Source organism: Spathaspora passalidarum (genome assembly GCF_000223485.1).
Source record: "Spathaspora passalidarum NRRL Y-27907 unplaced genomic scaffold SPAPAscaffold_2, whole genome shotgun sequence".
Lineage (NCBI taxonomy): Eukaryota > Fungi > Ascomycota > Pichiomycetes > Serinales > Debaryomycetaceae > Spathaspora > Spathaspora passalidarum.
The window spans coordinates 305,710-322,599 of NW_006767426.1; the positions used below are offsets into that span (position 1 = coordinate 305,710).

At 38.8% G+C, this 16,890-nt stretch overlaps 10 protein-coding genes across 10 annotated transcripts; 6 read left to right on the forward strand and 4 right to left on the reverse strand. All coding sequences in view use genetic code 12, as the record gives it.

The window, feature by feature from the left end:
* Positions 1 to 701: 701 nt before the first annotated feature.
* On the forward strand, positions 702 to 1,559 carry SPAPADRAFT_59177 (uncharacterized protein; the record flags this gene model as incomplete). Its single annotated transcript, XM_007373337.1, has 1 exon — positions 702 to 1,559. The coding sequence occupies one exon, from the start codon at positions 702 to 704 to the stop codon at positions 1,557 to 1,559; it is 858 nt and encodes a 285-aa protein (XP_007373399.1).
* Positions 1,560 to 2,395: 836 nt separating this feature from the next.
* SPAPADRAFT_133792 (uncharacterized protein) lies at positions 2,396 to 4,012 on the forward strand (the record flags this gene model as incomplete). Its single annotated transcript, XM_007373338.1, has 2 exons — positions 2,396 to 3,109; positions 3,188 to 4,012. The coding sequence occupies 2 exons, from the start codon at positions 2,396 to 2,398 to the stop codon at positions 4,010 to 4,012; spliced, it is 1,539 nt and encodes a 512-aa protein (XP_007373400.1).
* SPAPADRAFT_59178 (N-acetyltransferase) lies at positions 2,422 to 5,554 on the reverse strand (the record flags this gene model as incomplete). Its single annotated transcript, XM_007373339.1, has 1 exon — positions 2,422 to 5,554. The coding sequence occupies one exon, from the start codon at positions 5,452 to 5,454 to the stop codon at positions 4,072 to 4,074; it is 1,383 nt and encodes a 460-aa protein (XP_007373401.1).
* A 1,225-nt stretch (positions 5,555 to 6,779) lies between these two features.
* Positions 6,780 to 8,657, forward strand: MPS1 (serine/threonine/tyrosine protein kinase; the record flags this gene model as incomplete). The annotated part of the gene is made up of 2 exons (XM_007373340.1): positions 6,780 to 7,483; positions 7,619 to 8,657. 2 exons carry the CDS (start codon positions 6,780 to 6,782, stop codon positions 8,655 to 8,657), a joined length of 1,743 nt encoding a protein of 580 aa, XP_007373402.1.
* A 59-nt stretch (positions 8,658 to 8,716) lies between these two features.
* ARP2 (actin-related protein 2) lies at positions 8,717 to 10,075 on the reverse strand (the record flags this gene model as incomplete). The annotated part of the gene is made up of 2 exons (XM_007373341.1): positions 8,717 to 9,966; positions 10,028 to 10,075. The coding sequence occupies 2 exons, from the start codon at positions 10,041 to 10,043 to the stop codon at positions 8,807 to 8,809; spliced, it is 1,176 nt and encodes a 391-aa protein (XP_007373403.1).
* A 331-nt stretch (positions 10,076 to 10,406) lies between these two features.
* Positions 10,407 to 11,459, reverse strand: SPAPADRAFT_48935 (tRNA 1-methyladenosine methyltransferase subunit; the record flags this gene model as incomplete). The annotated part of the gene is made up of 1 exon (XM_007373342.1): positions 10,407 to 11,459. One exon carries the CDS (start codon positions 11,457 to 11,459, stop codon positions 10,407 to 10,409), a length of 1,053 nt encoding a protein of 350 aa, XP_007373404.1.
* Positions 11,460 to 11,975: 516 nt separating this feature from the next.
* On the forward strand, positions 11,976 to 12,476 carry SPAPADRAFT_54105 (uncharacterized protein; the record flags this gene model as incomplete). Its single annotated transcript, XM_007373343.1, has 1 exon — positions 11,976 to 12,476. The coding sequence occupies one exon, from the start codon at positions 11,976 to 11,978 to the stop codon at positions 12,474 to 12,476; it is 501 nt and encodes a 166-aa protein (XP_007373405.1).
* A 91-nt stretch (positions 12,477 to 12,567) lies between these two features.
* On the reverse strand, positions 12,568 to 13,899 carry SPAPADRAFT_134579 (uncharacterized protein; the record flags this gene model as incomplete). Its single annotated transcript, XM_007373344.1, has 1 exon — positions 12,568 to 13,899. One exon carries the CDS (start codon positions 13,897 to 13,899, stop codon positions 12,568 to 12,570), a length of 1,332 nt encoding a protein of 443 aa, XP_007373406.1.
* A 338-nt stretch (positions 13,900 to 14,237) lies between these two features.
* RPN7 (proteasome regulatory particle lid subunit) lies at positions 14,238 to 15,437 on the forward strand (the record flags this gene model as incomplete). The annotated part of the gene is made up of 1 exon (XM_007373345.1): positions 14,238 to 15,437. One exon carries the CDS (start codon positions 14,238 to 14,240, stop codon positions 15,435 to 15,437), a length of 1,200 nt encoding a protein of 399 aa, XP_007373407.1.
* A 197-nt stretch (positions 15,438 to 15,634) lies between these two features.
* Positions 15,635 to 16,796, forward strand: SPAPADRAFT_59184 (cleavage polyadenylation factor subunit; the record flags this gene model as incomplete). The annotated part of the gene is made up of 1 exon (XM_007373346.1): positions 15,635 to 16,796. One exon carries the CDS (start codon positions 15,705 to 15,707, stop codon positions 16,746 to 16,748), a length of 1,044 nt encoding a protein of 347 aa, XP_007373408.1.
* Positions 16,797 to 16,890: the final 94 nt, after the last annotated feature.

The window sequence follows — 16,890 nt, forward strand, 5'->3', positions numbered from 1 at the left end:
GTTTCACTTTCCAATTGGTTGATAAGTGGTGTTACTTCATGAAGTGCCTACATTCTTTGTCTCGGATTTAGACTATGCAAAAAAGATAACGAATCACGCAAAAGGGGGCTATGAAATGCCGCACGCATGTTGTTTTTTTTTCCCCAGGCATTGGTTAATGCCGAGAGAGTCATAGCAATGCACTGATAAGATCAAGGTGATCTATCCATGATCACTGTATCGGTTCTTAATTCTATTTTGGGGGGAGGGAATGTCCCACGTAGTTGAGCAATAGCGCTACCCCGTTTTATTATCCTATGCATTCCATTACATTAAAAAATAAAGTTCAGCCTCTTAACGGAAAAAATGATACAAAATCGCAACCCATACCGTGACCCCCTCCCCCCTCTCATTGTAAGGCTTAACGCCAAGGATTTTACTCCCTCTTGCGTTTCAATTATAAATACAAGCCCGAAACCGAATAGTAGTTTTCTTTTTTTTTCCCTGTTTAACCAACAACAGATACAGCTCAAGCAATGGAAGAAAGTACTAGAACCAACGACTCATTTGATGCAGACGCATACAAACACGCCATTAGGGAACAACCATTGGTGAAGCCAGATATGGTAGTTAAGAATTTTGCTAAAACTTATGAATCTCCACCAATGACTGGATACCAATCGTTTATTTCTGGATTGGGATCCATATTTGGGAAATGTGGGATGTTTTGTTTTTTGTGTGAGAATCCATACCGTGAAGTGGACCAAGGTGAAGTTGGGTTAGTGCAAACATTTGGTAGATTGACCCGTACTGTGGAACCAGGGTTATCGTATGTTAATACCTGGTCAGAAAAATTGACTCGAGTTTCAATCAAAATTAATATTAGAGAAATTCCAGCCCAGAAATGTTTCACCAAGGATAATGTTAGTGTTATTATTACTTCAGTTGTGTATTATAACATCATTGATCCACAAAAGGCAATTTACTCCATTGCTGATATTCATTCTGCAATTGTTGAACGTACTCAAACCACCCTTCGTGATGTTATTGGTGGCAGAACTTTGCAAGATGTAGTAGAAAAAAGAGAAGAAATTGCCGAATCAATTGAACAAATAATTGCCAAGACCGCCTTCGATTGGGGTGTTAACATTGAATCAATCTTGATTAAAGATTTAACCTTACCTGATAAGGTTCAATCATCATTATCTATGGCTGCCGAAGCCAAGAGAATTGGTGAAGGTAAGATCATTAATGCCAAGGCCGAAGTTGAGAGTGCCAAGTTAATGAGAAAGGCTGCTGATATATTGGCGCTGAAACCAGCTATGCAAATCAGATACTTGGATGCATTGCAAAATATGGCTAAGTCGCCAGGAACAAGAGTTATCTTTATGCCTTCGGCTCAAGAAGTGGAACGTATGGCTACTGCAAATATTGCCCCTAGTGTTCCTTCCGGTAAGGATAAGCCTTTTGATTTAGATGAAGATACCGATTGGGCTGGTCAAGAAGCGGTTTCTGCAAATGTTACTGGTAACAGAAGGATTATTGACACGGTAGCAATACAAGAGGCCATGCAACATTAAACGGTTTCGTAAATAATTTTGTTTGTATAATTTTGTTTAAATATAATTAATTAGTGTTTAATTTAATTTTTATTTTAGCTACTTCTTTCAGGATGCATTAGCTATTGGCTAGAACTTACTGCTCCTCTTATTCCTCCGCCCCAAGCTCATGACTTTATTAACTATGACGTATTAAAAAAAAAGATCTAGTACGCCAAAATCGCTCCTTGTCAAGGGAAAAAAAAAAAAGAAACCACCACCACAAAAAAAAAGGAAGTAAACTTTTGGGTTGAACGAACCATTTCTGATAAACTTACGGCCTTATTCGTTAACCCTAGATATATCATCCATTAATTGCTAATTGTCTTGTGTGCGACTTACCATACCTTCTCCACATTTCAAAAATACTTCTTTGTTCATACCACGTTGAATTAGTCGCTATTTGCTTCCCCTCGTCATTCTTACTTACAACAACCCTGATTTAGCCTCAAATGAATGGACCTGGATTTGACTGGCTAAACCAGAACAGCAGTTTTGATCTGTCTGATTCGCACAACAACAACAACAACAACAACAACAACAACAACAATGCCAGCTATAACATCAATTCTAACGCCCCACATATGCCCACACCACTGATTAGCTTCCAACAATCAAGTACTACTACTAATGGATTTGTCCCTCCTTCTCGTCAACATACATCCTCAGCACATTTATATCCAGAACCATCATCTTACAGAAACAACTCTGTTGACGATATAAACTCCCGCCATGCCTTAGCTTCTGCCGTGATCCACGGATCATACGGTGATAGTTACGATAGTGTACTTGATCGAAGAAGTAGACACGATAGCATTATGTCACAAACGTTGTCAGTGAACGAACCAATTATATCCGAAAGAGATGATAACTATATCCCATTAAGTTTAACAGCACAAGATTTGACTCTACAGGAATCAAAAACTTATATGAGGTGGTATAGTGATATACTAGCCCGGACCAGTTCTCGAACAATCACCATGAATGATGTATATAATTTTTTGAATAACTTCAAAATACCTCAAGATATAAAGGAGAAAGTCAATAGAATCTTCAGTAAGATTTTGTATTCCATTAACATTGGGGAGTTTTTTGCATTGTTACGAGTGATTAGTCATACATTACAAGGAAAAGAACCAAGTCGAGCATTAATCGCAGTTGCTGCGCCTGTACCTGCACCGCCTTCAATTTTGTCCAAGAAAAGACAGAATGATGATGATGATGATGATGCGAACGACAGTATACTTAATGATGAAGGCTCAGAAATTAATAGTAATGGCAGTGTTCAAGATGTCAATAAACCATTGGATATAGATAGTTTCACCCAATTCTTGCTTACTGGAGAACGGCCCGATGAACAACCTAAGAAGCGAAAATCCAAGAAGTTGAAATCAGTCAAGTTTTCTGATCAAGTTGATATTCATGACGATTCATTTGTTAATTCACCTGCAGAATCTCCCCAGCCTCAAGACCATTTGGACTATTCCTTGCCTATGGATCAATTGTTGAATAGAATGAAGAACCAACCACGAGTTCCTCGGCAGCAACCACCACAAGCTCCCCAAACACCTCTGGCCCCACAATTGCCTACTCTTCTGCAGTTACAACAGCAGCAGCAACAACAGCAACGACTCAAAGAGGAAGAGGAAGAGCGAGAAATACTTAAAGATATGGAATCACAAATTAACCATTTCCAGAACTTACATTCAGTAGATACAGTATCTATTGGTGGGGTTCCATCATCCATCCATCTTCAAAATTCATCAGAAAACTTACTCCGTCCAAACATGACTGGACCGGCACAAATGGCCAGGATGTTCTCACCATCTCCAGATCCTGAATTGTTACAACCTAATATGACAGGGCCTACACAAATGGCACAATACTTGAACCGAACTCAAAATAATGTATCTCCATTAATGCCCAATGTAACAGGACCGGCAGACATGGCTAGGATATTTGCTCCTGGTAGCAGTACCGATTCCGAAATTGAAGCACCAAAGATTTCATTACAATCATTTACAAGCCAAATGACGGGAAACACCATGGAAAACACATTGCAAAACTCACAAATTGGGCAACAACAAGAACTGAACAACTTGTTGTCGCGCCCCTTACCACCAGTTCCTATTCGTCATAGATCGGCGTCTTCTCCTAGTCCAGGCACAATTAATGGTGGTCCACCCCCAGTGCCTCCTAGGTCTCCATTATCCCGTGTTCCTCCGCCGCCTCCCCCTTCAAGAAGACGTAATGCCAGTATGCTGGCGCTGGTGCTGGCTCTGGTGGTAACTCCGCCTCCTTTACCACCAAAAGTACCGCAAAGTGGAGTAATGTACCAAGCTAGCTCCAACGATAGTACGTCAAACATCTTGGATGATTTAAAGGCATTACAAGCAGAAGTGGATAAGATTAGGGATATGACTGGTGGATTTTAAAATTAAGGTGCCTATATCTCTATACATATATATATATACTATTAGTTTGGATTTAAAGACTATAGAGGAGTTTTTGTATAGTTAGTTAATGAAGATTTCAAATCGGTGGTGAATTCATCCATTAATTTCTCGTTTGTTTCTGGGTTTCTAATATCTTCTAATTCCTCCAGTGATCCAATGACGATATTCATTCCTTTCTTCGCGGTGGAGATCACGGAGAATGTAATCATGGACAGGAATCCGTTATCTTGGGTAAACCATAATTGGTCGATGTCAAGTTTTTCACCTTGTTCATTTACTCGGCCTAAGTTAGAAACTTCAAACACTGGACGGCCAAATGTGCCGATTTTCAGCGTATATAATTCAAAAATGTTGAGATACTTCAACAATCCCACATAATGGAATCTTTCCCGCGATTTAATATCCTTGGACAACAGCTGGGTAATATAGCGTACTGTCTCGCCAAGATTTGTCACTGGTTCAACAATGATGTCCGAGGCCGTGACACATCCTTGATATTTCAACTCATTGGACAATTCAGGATAGTATCTTCTTCCATCAATTACAATTGTTGCATCCATGGACTTTGGTTTGTCAGAAAGAAATGGTGCAATTTTATTTTGGAAACTGACAAATGCTAATCCGGTGAAGTATGGTGTGAATGTAGTTTCATTCTGTCTGGCATATGAAATAATTGACTTGCATTCACTCGTTGGAATGTTGATAATACGATACTTTACCGCAGTGTTTGGCTGGATAGTCTTATGTCTGAACAATGGATATTTGGATAAGTTAGGATAACTTAATTTGTACCACAAGTTAGTAAGCCATGTAGGGACAAGGAAACGTTTGAGTAATGCTCCAAGGGTATATAACAATGGAGGATGAAAAAGAGTAGTTAGCTCATCAACTGATTTTGGGATCCCATTTAGTTCAGATTTGGTAACGAGCACATCCAATGTTTCCTTCTCATCCAATTTATTCAATTCATGAAGTAAATCCTTGTGGAAACTTGTCCCACTATTCCCATCAACATAGGCGTGATTGAACACTAACGCAATATACTTCCCATTGACAATGCATTTAAACAACGGCTTTTGAGTATCAAGTTCGAAATGGATGGTGTTAACATATTCCAAGAATTCAGAGTCAACCTCAAACTTTTCTTCGCTAACCACATCGGAGAAAAGCACTTCATTGAGGGGGCTCAATCTAAAGTTCTTCCCATCATGAACCTGATCACCATCTTCAACACGGAAAAAGTTGTATCCAAGAACAGGATTGGCAAGAATGACGTTTCTAAGGGCATGAGAAAGGTTGGCCAGGTCGATTTCATGGGAATATTCGGAAATAATTGCAAAATTGGAATAGTAGTTGTAAACAGTTTTACAAATCTGGAACCTTTCCAAGAAGGAAGGTGAACGTGTTGTAACTAACGACATATCTGAGTATAGCTTTTATCTAACACGTGAATCGATTAATCTAGATCAGGACAGACTGTTGGTATTTAAATTAAACTCTTTACTCTGACGGTTTCAAAGTAGATATAAAAATTGTAGAATTCTAATTGGGCTAAGCCCATTACCTTTGGCGTGGTGAATATTATTTAATGCCATACTTTCCTGTACATAATTTTAGCTCCGAAAATTAACTTAAAAAAAGGGGTAACGTTTTGAAAAATTGCTGCGAAAGATTCAACTTAACCAGAAGGTCTAGCCAAATAAAAAGGAGAAATAGGAGTAATAAACTATTTGTGTAATTTTTTCTCTACCTTTGTGTCATTATATATATGCTACAGCTTTATAGCAAGTGTATATAATGCAAATAGTTAAGTTAGGAGTTAAGCGCAAGATCGTCGGATATTAACTTTTTGAACAAAACCATACCCAGTTCAAGGTAGTCATTAGTGTTCAGGCAAGTGTTCTATGAATTGTGGTATATGTATACTCTGAATATCCAACATGTTACAACAATGTACTATAAGTTCACGAAATATTTTACGATTTCATCAATTTTCAGGTAAATTTTACAGATTAATTACCAGATTTTCCCTAAAATTACATCAATTTTTCAATGTTGAAAACACCAATAAAACAAAGTGTTTATTCCTATTTCTTCATACTAGGCTAATTTAACACACACTTGGAATAACTTACAATCAAAATATCTTAGTTCCCCTCACAATAATACCTAAATATGAAAAATGTCAAAATCAACGCTACCACTTGATATAAAACACAGCCAAAAAAACAGGGAAATTTTTTTGAAAAAATTCGGCTTCACTAGCTCAGTTGGCAGAGCGTCAGTCTCATATTGAATTATTTCAACGTGTAATCTGAAGGTCGACAGTTCGAGCCTGCCGTGGAGCACTGAATTTTATTTTTTTTTCTAGCTGCACTTTCAGTATAACCAATGTTTACTTAAGTCATTGAACTTTTCTTTTATTAGCACCAAGTTCTAATTACACCTTGTTTTGTTCGTGTAATTAATGATTCTTTTTGGGTGAGTTGAATGTGCAAAAAAAAATTGTTTATACCGTGACAGGATCGTGTCTATATGCAGTACCACATAGATACGAAAAAATTGTAAACAAAAAGCGCAAAGGATTTCAAACCACAAACACCAAATTTCTTCTTTTACTTGTCATAAGCACTTACCAGCATATACACATTAATAACTTTCTGCATTTTACCAGTCATTATAACTGCATCCTTGATGAGCATATAAAAACCCCATTATGGCATTTGATTCAATACATCCGTTACAAATGAATCATACACCACCCGCAACGTTTTTGAAACGTGAATTCACCGATGATCACCATAACAATACCAGTCTGACTTCATCATACAAAATCACAGGGGTATATGAGTTGGACTTCCCTGAGAATAAGCGTGCTGCCACATTACGTAGTAAATTGTCGGCTCACATTGGTAGTCCAGCACAAACACGAACGGGTGATGCGTCCTTCAGCACTTGTTCCAGTAACAGCACTAATGTCCTGTCTAAGTCTACTGCTGTTAGTACGGTAAGAAGTTTACCTAGAAAACGCAAGAGTAGGTCTTTTGGGCTTAACCTTGGATTACCAGGACGAGCTTCTGATCAGCCACCACCATCACAACAACAACAACAACATCAAGAATCTGACCAAGAACGACACGAGCATAATGATAGATTGTCAGTGAAAGAAGAGACATTAAAACAGGAAACCTCAATAAAGCATGAAAAGATTGGTTCTCCTATATTACTAAAACATGAACACGTTGGTTCACCTGCGGAGCAGGAGAATTTCCGATATGATTTTGAAGAAAGAAAGAAATTCATGTTCCCAAATGTTCTTACACTGGATACAATTGAAAATAAAGAAAATAAAGAATTTGCATTTAAGGACATTTCCTCTAGACCTGCATTGGCTGAAATTCCTGTTAATATAGATACTTTCCGGAAACCCAAACTTCCGAAACCCATTCAGTCAGTTGAACCAATAAAACCATTCCAAGCAAAGATCCTGACACCACCACCACCACCACTACTTGCATCAGCACCAACACCACCAATTGTACCCTATATCCCTACTAGACCTCCATTATCGGCTGGATCAACCAGCTCAACCGAATCGCACATTTCACCAAAACGTATCATTTCAATTAATGGTAAACAATACGAAAAATTAGAACTCCTTGGTCGTGGAGGTACATCGAAAGTATATCGCGTTAAATCACTTTCCAATAATCAAATCTATGCTATTAAGAAAGTGAGTAATGGACAATACGACGAGATTTCCCTTGCTGGATTCAAAGGAGAAATTGATCTTTTATTAAAGTTGAAACATCTGGACCGAGTAGTACGACTTATTGACCATGCCATCACTGAAGGGTCGATATATCTAGTCATGGAACGAGGCGAGATTGACCTTGCCCAAGTTCTCAATAATAAACTAAGATCCCAAACTCCATTTGATTTAGACTTTATTAGATTTCATTCCCTTGAGATGTTACGTTGCGTCCGGGCAGTCCATGACGCTGGGATCGTCCATAGTGATTTAAAACCGGCAAATTTCTTGATTGTCAAAGGTATACTTAAAATCATTGATTTTGGAATTGCTAATGCCGTTCCAGACCATACCGTGAATGTATATCGAGAATCTCAAATTGGAACTCCAAATTATATGGCCCCGGAAGCCCTAACTGAAGTGAATCATTCCATGCCTCGAAACACATGGAGAGTAGGTAAGCCTTCAGATATATGGTCGATTGGATGTATCATCTACCAATTAATCTATGGACGACCACCATACGCAGGATATTCAGGAACGCAAAGAATGATGGCTATTATAAACCCCCAAGTCAAGATCCAATACCCAGCCACTGGTGTGAATGGTGGGGTGGTTCCTGAATCTGCTATTGAGTTAATGAAGATGTGTCTTAAACGAGAACCACATGAACGATGGACAGTGGAAGAATGTTTACGTTGCGACTTCCTTCGTCCAAAAGTTGTAAATAGGAAGCTTGTTCAAGATATGGTTCATGAAATCATGGATTATGGACATAATAGAAGAATTAATAATGAAGCTATCGGTAGTGATGAGTATGATGATATGGTAGAATTGGTTATGGAGAAAATTACACATTTGAACTATAGTTAGATACACTATTTATAGAAGTGTTAGGCTTAATATATTTATAATTTACAAAGCATTTACTTGCAAATTTATACATTTTATTCATTGCTAGTCTAATTTTTATACAAAAAAAAAAAGTTTAATTAGATCTCATTCATTCTTATACTGCTGACTTACCTTGGACCCAACTTCTCCAACACTCTAGATCCTTGTTCTTCCCATTCTTGTTTCGAAATCCACATATGATCCTTATCAGCCATAATATTGGCCAAAACAGCCCCACCAATAAACACCATATGTTTCCTTCTTGGAGGATCTTCAATTCTTACTTTAAATTTGTCCAATCTGGTAGCATCACCATGCAATACTCTAGTTAACCACAACTGTTTCAATTCCTTTTCCAATCTTGAAGGAAGACCAGGATACATTGACGAACCACCCGACAACACAATTGCCTTAAATAAAGTCGATCTAATATCGACATCAGCCGATTGAATCATATTGAAAAGGGTTTCACCCACACCTGGTTGTTCAACATCGACTAAATGTGGTTGGAAAAGACATTCAGGAGCTTCGAATCTTTCTGAGCCGACTTTGATCACACGACCATCGGGTAATTCATAAGATTCAACAAGAGCAGTGGTTTCAGTAGCAAGTTTAGCATCAAGTTGTAAATCGTATGACACATAACATAACTTTTCCTTGATTTGACGCACGGTTTCGAAATCGGCAGTTCTATTGAATGCATAACCTCTACGGAAGAGTAAGTTGATCAAATGACGGGTCACATCACGACCGGCAACATCCAATCTTCTCGTCAAGTGGTTCAACACTACCGATTCATAAACTGGAACAATGTGAGTGACACCATCTCCAGAATCAACAACCACCCCAGAACTCAAACCCTGGGCATACAATGCCAACACTGCCTGAATAGCCACGTAAACACCTCCAAAATGGTATTTTTCAAACATAACTTCACACATGGTTTCTCTATTCTTCAAGGGATTCATTGGTGGTTCTGTAAGCAAGATTTTTTGACCTTCAGGGTTGATCTTCATTCGTTCGTAAAACGCATAATCCCATAAATGCTCCATATCTTCCCAATTCTTAATGATACCGTTTTCCATGGGGTAGTTTATTTCAAGGAGTGATCTAACTTCACTAGCTTCCAGACCACACATTATATCCTTAATCTCAACGTCAGCGGGAATGAGCACATTTCGTTCTTCTGCTCGTAAAATAGGACGCCCAACCATAGATGGGAAGGTATGGTCTGGGAAATTGGTGCCGGCCCGACCAATCTTGACAAACCCGGTACCTTGATCAAGAACTAGAAAAAAATTGTTAGTACGCTGAATTCAATTGTAGCAATGGTATAAACTGCAACATACCTATTGGGGCGCTCATGTTTATATTCAATTGATAATGATTGATGTATTGTATTCGATTGGAACTAAGGGAATAGTGAACTGGCCAATTTCAAATAACAATTGGCGTGGGATTTTCCCTGGGTGCGCCCTTTGCGCCTTTTTTTGACCGAGATTGGTAGAGACACGAGTTTTTTTCACATCTGGTAGTGCAGGAATATGTCGAAGGGTCAATAAGACTATTTAGGGGCTGAATGACTAGATAGGCGTCGACGTTAACTCAAGGAAGAGGTAACATAAATAATCACAGTAGCTGGGGTATCAGAGAAAAATAAGGGGAGAATTACACGAGACTATTGAATGCCAATTTTTTATTTAAATATTTCTTTTTCTAAAATTACATCTATACTTTTCTGTTTGGATTCTTATAGGCAAATGTTAAATATGATGTATGACTCTTGATTTCAGACTCAACTTTGGTAACATCTCTCCATTCATATTGATCATCACCTTCCTTAATTCTAGTACCTTTTCCAAATGGATTGAAGCCTCGGTCTCTCTTTTGTTTCTTAGATGGTGGCTCTGGAGTACTTTCAGTACTAGACACTTCAGAAGGAGCAGTACTATTAACATTTCTCAACTTTTCAATTCCTTGAGATTTTCTATCTTGAATATCCTTCAAACGTTTAACAACATCGTCCACATGTTTAACCATATCCTTTCTTGCTTCCCATCTCTTACCAGCGACTTCCACCATTTCAATACTAGTCCATCCATCATCTTCCAATGCTTTAACAGTCTTTTCCACTTGTTCAATACAAGGAGAGAAACAACAAATTCCAACTTGTCTATCCTCAGCAATGACTTTGTTTAAATGAGGAATTGCTGTCCACGGACTAGGTAAATCCAAAAACACAACATCCCCATCAACTTTATGGTTGTCAATTTCAAATCCGTCATCACAGACATTCCTATGCGTAATCACAGTATTCTTCATTAATCCATGCTCTTCCAACTCTCGCTTAGCCTCATTGTATCTTACTTCGTGAAATTCGTAAGTGAATACTTTCCCTTTATCACCTACACTTCTGGCAAAACTATGTGTGAAACTGGCAGACCCAGTACCGGCTTCAATAATTCTCAGTCCTGGCCCCACACCCAATCGTTGCACAATATAACTGGAGTCAGGGGTATACACGATCTGAGTTCTATGTGGGAGTGAAAGGGTCCATAATTCAGGGGTAGGATGGAGAAGGTGAATGAAACCATATCCCTTTTTACCTGCCATTTGACTGCCGTACTTCATGCCAATCATCAAGTCATGTTCAAATTGTCCATACCTTGTGTTCAATACTTCTCCTGGAGTAACAGTTATTGGTTTGGTGGCACCACGCGATATGAAGGCAAGCACGAGGTCACCTGCTTCAATGATGTCTTTATATGCGTAGAATGACATTTGGTAGTAGTTGTTGAAGAGTTGCTGCCGAATTTTTTGGTACCCTCATCTCAGTTTTTTTTTTTGGCTACTTATATTTGCATAAAACCAAACCACTTTCACCACCTCTACCACACTAAAAAAAACAACAACCATATACTAAGCTTGAATCTAATCCAATTGAATAGCTAGTCATGTAACTAGTAATGTTGCTACACTGGTAATCACCTAACCCTATGACTTCATAGATCACATGGTAGCACAACCTACATGGAGGACTGAAAAAGTAGAAGTACACACGTATAGAAGAACTACACTCTAGCTTCACCATTACATTAACTACGAGAATAAGTTAGAACTGTTTATGTCTCGATTGGTTTATGTACGTGTTCTCAAATGGTGCAGTAGCATTGTTCCTTAGTAATAATCACTATTAGTCGTGTGCAAATCAAATTCCACCAAATCCTCAAAAATCTTTTCAACTTGACTTGCAATATTACCCATAACTAGTACAAACGACCAACTATACACAATATCATGAGTGCCACCCCAGAACCTTCACCTGCTCCAGTACAAACACAAGCACCAGCACGAGACCCATTGGCTCCTAATGTGGAAGACCTTTATCTTGAATCGTATGCCTTCACCACGGCAGCAGCCTTGGTTGGGTCCGTCGATAGGAAAATCTTTGTGTTGTTAAGAGACGGACGCAACTTATTTGGGATCTTACGTACATTTGACCAATTTGCTAATTTGGTATTGCAAGACACATACGAGAGAATATATCTTGATGACAAGTTTGCTGAAGTATATCGAGGCGTATTTATGGTTCGTGGTGAGAATGTGGTTATGATGGGAGAATTAGATATTGACCGTGAAGACGACCATTTGGAAGTGATGCAACAAATAGATTTCAGAGAGGCCGAAGATGAATTGAAACAAAAACACAAGCAAATTGTCAGTGAACAAAAAATAAGGAGCAAGAAATTGTTGGAAAAGGGTTTGATTAATGATTTCGTAAGGGGAGATATGTACTAGAGTGTTACATTTCTATAAAGCTTTTTCAGTTCTGGGTGTGTAATTAACATTTATATATATATAAAAATATACAACACATAACTAAAACAAACTACAATCTACCTACTCTGTCTCTCTTGGCTTGAAAGTTTGCAAAAAACTTGTCAACTTCACCAAATCTAGAAGCCTCATTTCTGGCCAATTGGGCCAAATGAGCTTCATCTGGACCATCAGCAATTCTTAAAGTACGGTTATTAGCCCACATTCTAGCAAGTTCAGTGTCTTGACTAACACCCTCAGCACCAAATACTTGAATCCCCCAATCGAGAATTGCTCCGATAGTTCTTGGAGTTTCAATCTTAGCCATGGCAATTTCTCGCTGGGCAGCCTTAGCATTGGAAATATCAATCTTGTGAGCAGCATTAAGCACAAGAAGAAGACATCTCTCAATATCAATTCTACTTTGGGCATATCTCGTAAGGAAAGATTCCCGTTGGTTCATAGGCTTACCAAAGATAAGTCTATGATTGGAACGATGGGCAATACGTAACAAGGCGAATTCTCCAGCACCAATTGCTCTCATACAATGGTGGATTCTACCTGGACCCAATCTAGATTGAATCAATTCAAATCCTCGACCAACACCAGCAAGAACAGCATGGGGCATATCTTCAGCTGGGATTTCAAAATCAGAGAATTCAATCTCACAATGGCCATGAGGAGCATCATCATATCCAATAACATGGAGAGGACGAACGACCTTAGCTTTACCTGAGGCAATAGCTTTCTTGGCATCAATTACCAACACAGTATGGTTGCGGTATGGATTAGCCGAATCATCACTGGTTTTACACATGACTAACCAAACCAGACATCTTGGATCACCAGCACCCGAGGCAAACCATTTGTGACCATTGACAACATAATTGCCCTTGGAGTTGAGCTTAGCACTGGTACAAATATTAAGCGCATTAGAGGAAGAAGTTCCCTTTTCGGTCATGACGAATGCTGATCTAATTTCTCCATTCAACAATGGTTGCAACCATTTTTGCTTTTGGTAACCGGTACCATATTTAGCGAAAAGTTCCATATTACCAGTATCTGGAGCTGCTGTGTTGGTAGCTTCTGGAGCAGTGTATGATCTACCCAAGTATCTAGCCATTAACCCATACTCTAAATTAGTGAAACCTGGTCCTTCAGGGTAGTGCTTGGACAAGAACATGTTCCATAACCCAAGTTCACGAGCCTTAGCCTTGAGTTTTTCCATTACCGGTGGAGTTGAAGTCCATCTTGTAGCGGGATCATTAGAAATTTGGGAAAGGTAAATGGCGTCCGCAGGTAAACAATAATCGTGAACAAAATCCTTGGTCTTTTGAATAGCTTCAAGACCTTTTGGGGAGATTTTTTCTAAAAAGATTGCTGGGATATCCTGAGTAATTGACATGATTGATTGATTATTATACAACAGAAAAGAACAGGGAGGAGGAAAGAATAAGAAAAGAAAACTTTTCGGTGGATTTTTATAGTACAATTGACAAACAGCCTATCCCCGTTCTCCCCCACATATTTGAACCGAGCTTTAAAAAAATTCGAAGGCTTGTGGATTTTCAAAATTAATCCGCGAAAAAAATTACAGATTATACAAAGTTTACATTTTACACCAATTTACAGTTTACAAGTTTACATGTTAGTTGACAGTTGTTTTTCTTCAAATTTGCCTTCAAGAACGGCGAGTTTTTTACAACCAAGCTTTATCTTAATCAACCATCAATACATTCAACAATGGATTACGACTCAGGCATACCCAGGATCCCAGATTACCAGCTTCTGGAACATCAATTCCATCTCACGTTAGATGTTCCCGCTGAGGAACGTACCAAGACCATCAATGCCATGGTGGAAATCATCAAGCAAGAAAACATGGCTCCTTACTACAAGTACTTGTCTACTCTTGACTTGGGGTTCCCCTTTGATGAATCATTATACAATGAGATGTTGGCTCATAATGAAGAGGAAATCTCCCAATTGAAGCTGAAAATCAAGGAAGCTGAAGGTGAAGAAGAAACTGAGTTGGATGTGGCGGGCACAACTACTAAACTTGCCGAATACTATACCAAGATCATTGATCGTAAGAATGCCACAGAAACTTTCAAAAAAGTGTTGGAATTGACTAGTGGTACCGGGAACAAGATTGATCATTTATTGACGCTTGCCCGTATTGAATTTTTCTTTAATGATTTCCCCCAAGTTGGTAAGCACTTAGATGCCATCAAGGGATTGATTGAAAAAGGTGGTGATTGGGAAAGAAGAAATAGGTTCAAGGCATACCAAGGTATATATCTCTTGGCCACGAGAAACTTCACTGAAGCCGCTAAATTACTCATTGACTCGTTGGCTACTTTCACATCCACTGAACTTTGTTCATATGATCAAATTGCTCAATATGCTATTGTTCTGGGAGTTTTATCTCTAGATAGGGTTGATCTCAAGGAGAAGGTTATTGACTCACCAGAAATCCTTTCCATTTACTCATCATCACCTGACCTTGAGCCATTACTTAACTTGACCAATTGTCTTTACACTTGTCAATACAATTACTTATTCCACCATCTTCTTGAATCACACGACCATCTCCTTATAACTAACAAGTACCTTCACCGTCATGCCAGTTATTTCCTCCGTGAAATGAGAGCCAAGGCATATGGCCAACTTCTTGAATCGTACAAATCCCTTTCGATAAAATCCATGGCACAAAGTTTTAATATCAGCGAGGAATTCTTGGATCAAGATTTATGCAAATTCATTCCTAAAAAGAAGTTGAACTGTACTATTGATAAAGTCAATGGGATCATTGAAACTAATAGACCTGATAATAAGAATGCCCAATACCATTCCTTGATTAAGGTTGGTGATGGATTATTGACAAAATTGCAAAAGTATGGTGCTGCTGTTAAATTAAGTGGTGCTGAACGTGTTGTATAAACATATAGATCTATAGCAATTAAGTAAATTTAGACCATGCTTTATAAATTTCTCTTTGTAGATTTGAATACTACAGCTACAAATGTATTGAGCAACCAATTTAAAACGCTGATCATATATTCGCCAATTCGCACGACATTGCTTTGCACAAATAGCGAAAAAAAAAAACAACTAAGTTTTGCTTTCAGCAAATCCACAAAGTACCAAGACATATAGCACCTTAGTAGAAGTTCAAAAGATCTCGTCAATCTCTTAATCAAGATTATCATGGCCCCGGTAAACTCTAATATCCTCTACTTAGGGCTGATTCCCTTTGACTGGGATGAAGAAACCGTGAAACTGGTAGTGTGTGGACTGGGCAACATCGTAGACGTCCGATTAGGATTCGATTATGCTGGAAAGAACAAGGGGTACTGCTTCATTGAATACCAAACTGTCAGCGATGCCCAACGAGCCTTGCCTTTACTTTCACAAGTTATGTTAATGGGAGGGAAAAGATTGCGAGTAGAAGCAAGTAAAGAAGGATTGAAAGGGTCCAAACAAGGTGCAGCTGAGAAGAAACCAGTGTTGATGTTGTCTAGAACTAAATTGCCTGATTATGTCAAATTACCCAATGAATTGCTATTAGCCGGTGGCAATGGTGGTAGAATAAACTCTCCAGTACCTTCAACCATACCCAACATTCCACTTAATAGAATGAGTACTGGTCAAATGCCTGTGAAATTTACCAATGCCACCAAGAATTTCCCACAACCAGTAGCACTCCCATTTGGAATACCGGACAAGATCAATGAGACATTGAGTAAGATTCCCCCAGTCCAACTAATAGAATTGATTGCCACGATGAAGAATAGCAGTGGTGCAGGTCCAATACATGAAATTTTACAAGTTTCACCGGATTTAGCAGCATGTGCTGCGCAAGCATTACTCCTCATGGGATTTATTGACGGTGATGTCATTAGCGACTCCATGAAATCTGCATCTGCTACTCCACAACCATTGCAACCACCACCACAACATACCCCATTACAAACCACGCCACAACCTTATATCAACCAACCTACATTCCATGCCCCACCTCCACCAGTTTCCAACCCATATGGAACTCCATATCAAGGAAATATTCCAGCTGCTCCTCCAGTTAACCAACCATGGTTATCACAAGAAACACAGGCGAAATTGGCGGGGGTTCCTCCTGATCAAAAAGAACTTATTATGCAAATCTTGAGTCTACCTCCAGATCAAGTAAGGTCGTTGCCTATTGACAAGCAGGAAATGATAAAGAACTTACAGGCAAGGTATTTAAGCTAAGTAATAGAATAAATGTAACGTTTCATAATGCAAAACATCACCACATATCGCAGTTTAACTCTCGTAAAATCCACTGTAATATTTGCAGTCATACTCTGAAAAATCCGCATAGCCAACCATGACGGGAATCTGGCTACAAAAC